The sequence below is a fragment of the Monopterus albus genome, unplaced genomic scaffold (genome assembly GCF_001952655.1).
Source record: "Monopterus albus unplaced genomic scaffold, M_albus_1.0 scaffold1201.1, whole genome shotgun sequence".
Taxonomy (NCBI): Eukaryota; Metazoa; Chordata; class Actinopteri; order Synbranchiformes; family Synbranchidae; genus Monopterus; species Monopterus albus.
The window spans coordinates 1,200-4,640 of record NW_018129079.1 but is presented as its reverse complement, the minus strand read 5'-3'; the positions used below and the strand labels follow the sequence as shown (position 1 = coordinate 4,640).

Genomic DNA, 3,441 nt, shown 5'->3' with positions numbered 1-3,441 from the left:
GTGTATAAACTATATCTGTCATCTATCTATCAATCAGTGTGTCATCTTGCAGTGTTTTATGCTTGGCAACCACTATCAAAAAACAATATTTAAATACAGGTTAATGACAACACCTGTACTGATTTAAGGTCCACAGTTAAAAAACTATTCCTTCTTAACCCTACAACACATGGACAATGTTTTCAGACTTCTTCACTAACGAGAATGATTTTAATATGATTATTAAAACACTATCTTGGTAGAACAGAGGGAGATTTAATAAAATGCATTTCCAAACACAGCCAGGCTACTGTGCACATGTTAAGAGGAGTTTCACAAGATTTGCATTACACCTGATGGCGTGTTATGATCCTCTACTGCAGTGTGTGTAACTGAATGGAAGCTGACCTGTAACACCTGCAACAGTCAGATGTACGGTGGGGCTATGACGTCCTCTTCTGTTCTGGACTTCACAGGAATAATTCCCACTGTGTTCAGGTCTGAAGTCAGTGATGGTGAAGTTCTGTCCTGAAGCTTTTGGTGACTCTTCTTTCTCCTTGTACCAGGTGTAATTAGCTGCTGGGTTAGCGTCACTGCTACAGGTCAGAGTCACTGAGCTGCCCTCCTCTACCTCAGCAGAGGGACTCACTGACACTGAAGGAGGCTTTGGAGGATCTGCAGGAGAAAACATTGAAATGTTGAAAGGCTGGAGAAGCTAAGTGAGTAGTGCATGTTGACTCCTTCCTGAGCAGCACATATTGTTATACTGGATAGAAAATCTTCTTAGTTACATAGTGGAACAAACTCACACACTGAGGGAGAGGCGTGATCCTCATGTCCTTTCAAAGCACAAGAGAAACCATCTCCAGGATCAAACTGGCCTGTGTAAGAAAAACTTTGCTGGTTCATGATTTCCTTTCCATTCTTGAACCACACGTAGGAAGGACGAGCAGCTGGACTACAGCGGCTGTGACACTTCAGCTCTACCTCAGTATGAGACTGATGGGCTGTTACTCTGACCACCTGCAAAGCTGGATCTGTGAGACGGAGCCAACAGTGTCACTGGTTACCAGTAAAAACACACAGGTGGTCATCTTTACAGCTGTAAGTGAAATACTTTGAGATGTCACTCACTGAAAATGATTAATAACAATAATTTATTTGTTTATATAGCACTTTACAATACCCAAGGGTGCTCAAAGTGCTTCACAAGAAAACAAAAATAAAAGCAAGTTAAGACACATAAACAAAAAGGAAAACAAGTTAAAATTACACAAATTTAAAACCAAGGACTGAAGCAACTATAAAACTCCCGTACAATAAAAATGTGTCAAAGTACAAACAGAATAAGATTACAGAATATAAAATCAGAAAGCCTGAAGGCACCTGTATAGCACCAATGCTATAAATTAAATGCTGAAAGCCAGTCTGAATAGATGTGCCTTTAATTTAGACTTAAAAACCATTAACTTAGTTACAGACCGAAGCTCAGGAGGCAGGGTGTTCCAGAGCTTTGGGGCATATACAGCAAAAGAATGATCACCCCACTTTTGTACCTTGCCAACGGGACAACCATAGACAAATGCTCAGAGGAACGCAGTACTCTGACCGGGGTATAAATAGTTAAAAGATCAGACAAATAGGCTGGAGCAAGCGCGGTCCTACTGTACTGTACTGTACTGTACTGTACTGTACTGGAAGCCAGTGAAGAGACTGAAGGACAGGGGTGATGTGAGCATACTTGAGTATTTGACAGTAGGCGAGCAGCCACGTTCTGTACTAGCTGGAGCCTATGGAGGAGAGACTGGTTAATTCCAGTATAGAGGGTGTTGCAGTAGTCAAGTCACAAGCTAATGAGAGCATGAATGGCTTTTTCTAGGTTGACTTAAGATTTTAAGGGCTTCACCTTTGCCAAGAGCCTCAGCTGAAAGAAATTTATTTTGACCACAAAACTAATCTGCTTGTCTAATTTGAGGCTGCTATCAAATATCTCTCTAGGTTTTTCACAGTTTGAGTGAATGAAAGGGCTGAAGCTCCTCCACCAGGTACAATGTGAGTAGAGTCCGGGCTAAAAGATGTATTCAGTCTTCCCCTCATTCAAATGAAGGACGTTCTGTGCAAGCCACTGTTTAATATCATTCAAACACCTGTGCAAGGGGGCTAGTGCATTCACATCACTCTGCATCAGCATGAAGTAAGTCTGCACATCATCAGCATAAAAATGAAAGCGGATGTTATGCTTAGAGATAACTGAACTTAATGGTAGCATATATAGTGAGAAAAGTATAGGTGCCAGAATTGCACCTTGGGATACACCCGAGGAAAGAGGGGCTATTGCGGAGGTAGAGTGATTGATCACAACTGAAAAGGTCCTATTGGTCAGAAAAGGAATAAACCATTTGAGCACAGCACCACGTAAGCCGATGCAATGTTCAAAGCGAGAAATGAGAACTATATTGAACATAGTGTCGAAGGCTGCTGTGACATCTAGAAGCACTAGAACAACAGGAATCTTCGCATCAAGGGCTGTAAGAATATCATTGTGCATCTTCAATAGCGCGGATTCAATGCTGTGCCGGCACCTAAAGCCTGATTGAAATTTATCGACAACAGCATAAAGTTCAAGATGAGACTGTAACTGTGTGAGTTTCTCCATAAACTTGAATAAAAAAGGCAAATGTGAGATTGGACAAAAATTAAAAGGGAGTCTGAGGTCGAGATTGGGCTTCTTGAGAAGTAGCCTACTACAGCATGCTTACGGGCAGTGGGGACAATACCCAGCCTGAGGCAGCCGTTAATAAATGTGACCAGGCAAGGCCTAATAGATTAATGACTTCAGCCAAAGTGAATGTAAATATCAACTGTATGAAGGTGTTTGAACATTTAATGAGTAGGGCTCAGTCTTCCTGATAAACTACAGAGTGAGCAGAAAAGAAAAAGCAAAGGTAAACAGCTGCCAAACCCTGGACACTGAAAAAAAAAACTATTAGTATGACCAAACTATAAGGATTCTTTAAAATTCTCAATAAAGCCATTAGTTACAGCTTATAAACTCCTTTATGGGAACCTTTTTAATTTGCTTAAAAATGTGTTGCTGTGTTTGTCAGTTTGTGTAGATCAGTACCTGTGACAGTCAGAGTTGTACCAGGTAAACTGTTCCCAAATTCAAAGTTTGATAGGTTGAATGTGAAGCGATACTGGGCTGAGTCGCTCTCTCTCAGGTCAGTGATTCTCAGAGTGGAGCGTCCTGTCTTTGTCTCGAGGACCTGGACACGACCTGCATACTGGGAGTCTCTACTAAGGTCCTCAGGCTGTGAGGAACGCTGCCAACGATGGCTACGTTCAGGACTGAACCAGAACTTGGATGTGACAGATCCAAAACTGTTGTATGTGCAAGAAATGTCCACTGATGAGCCTCTGAAGGCACAGATGGTTCTGACAGTGTAAGTCACTCTGTTGCAG

At 41.8% G+C, this 3,441-nt stretch overlaps 1 protein-coding gene across 1 annotated transcript; it reads right to left on the bottom strand.

The window, feature by feature from the left end:
* Positions 1 to 157: 157 nt before the first annotated feature.
* On the bottom strand, positions 158 to 3,440 carry LOC109953747 (B-cell receptor CD22-like; the record flags this gene model as incomplete). Its single annotated transcript, XM_020589212.1, has 3 exons — positions 158 to 654; positions 789 to 1,016; positions 3,104 to 3,440. Coding segments are annotated over 3 exons (876 nt in total), but the record flags the coding sequence as incomplete, so codon positions are not given.
* Between the last annotated feature and the right edge of the window lies 1 nt (position 3,441).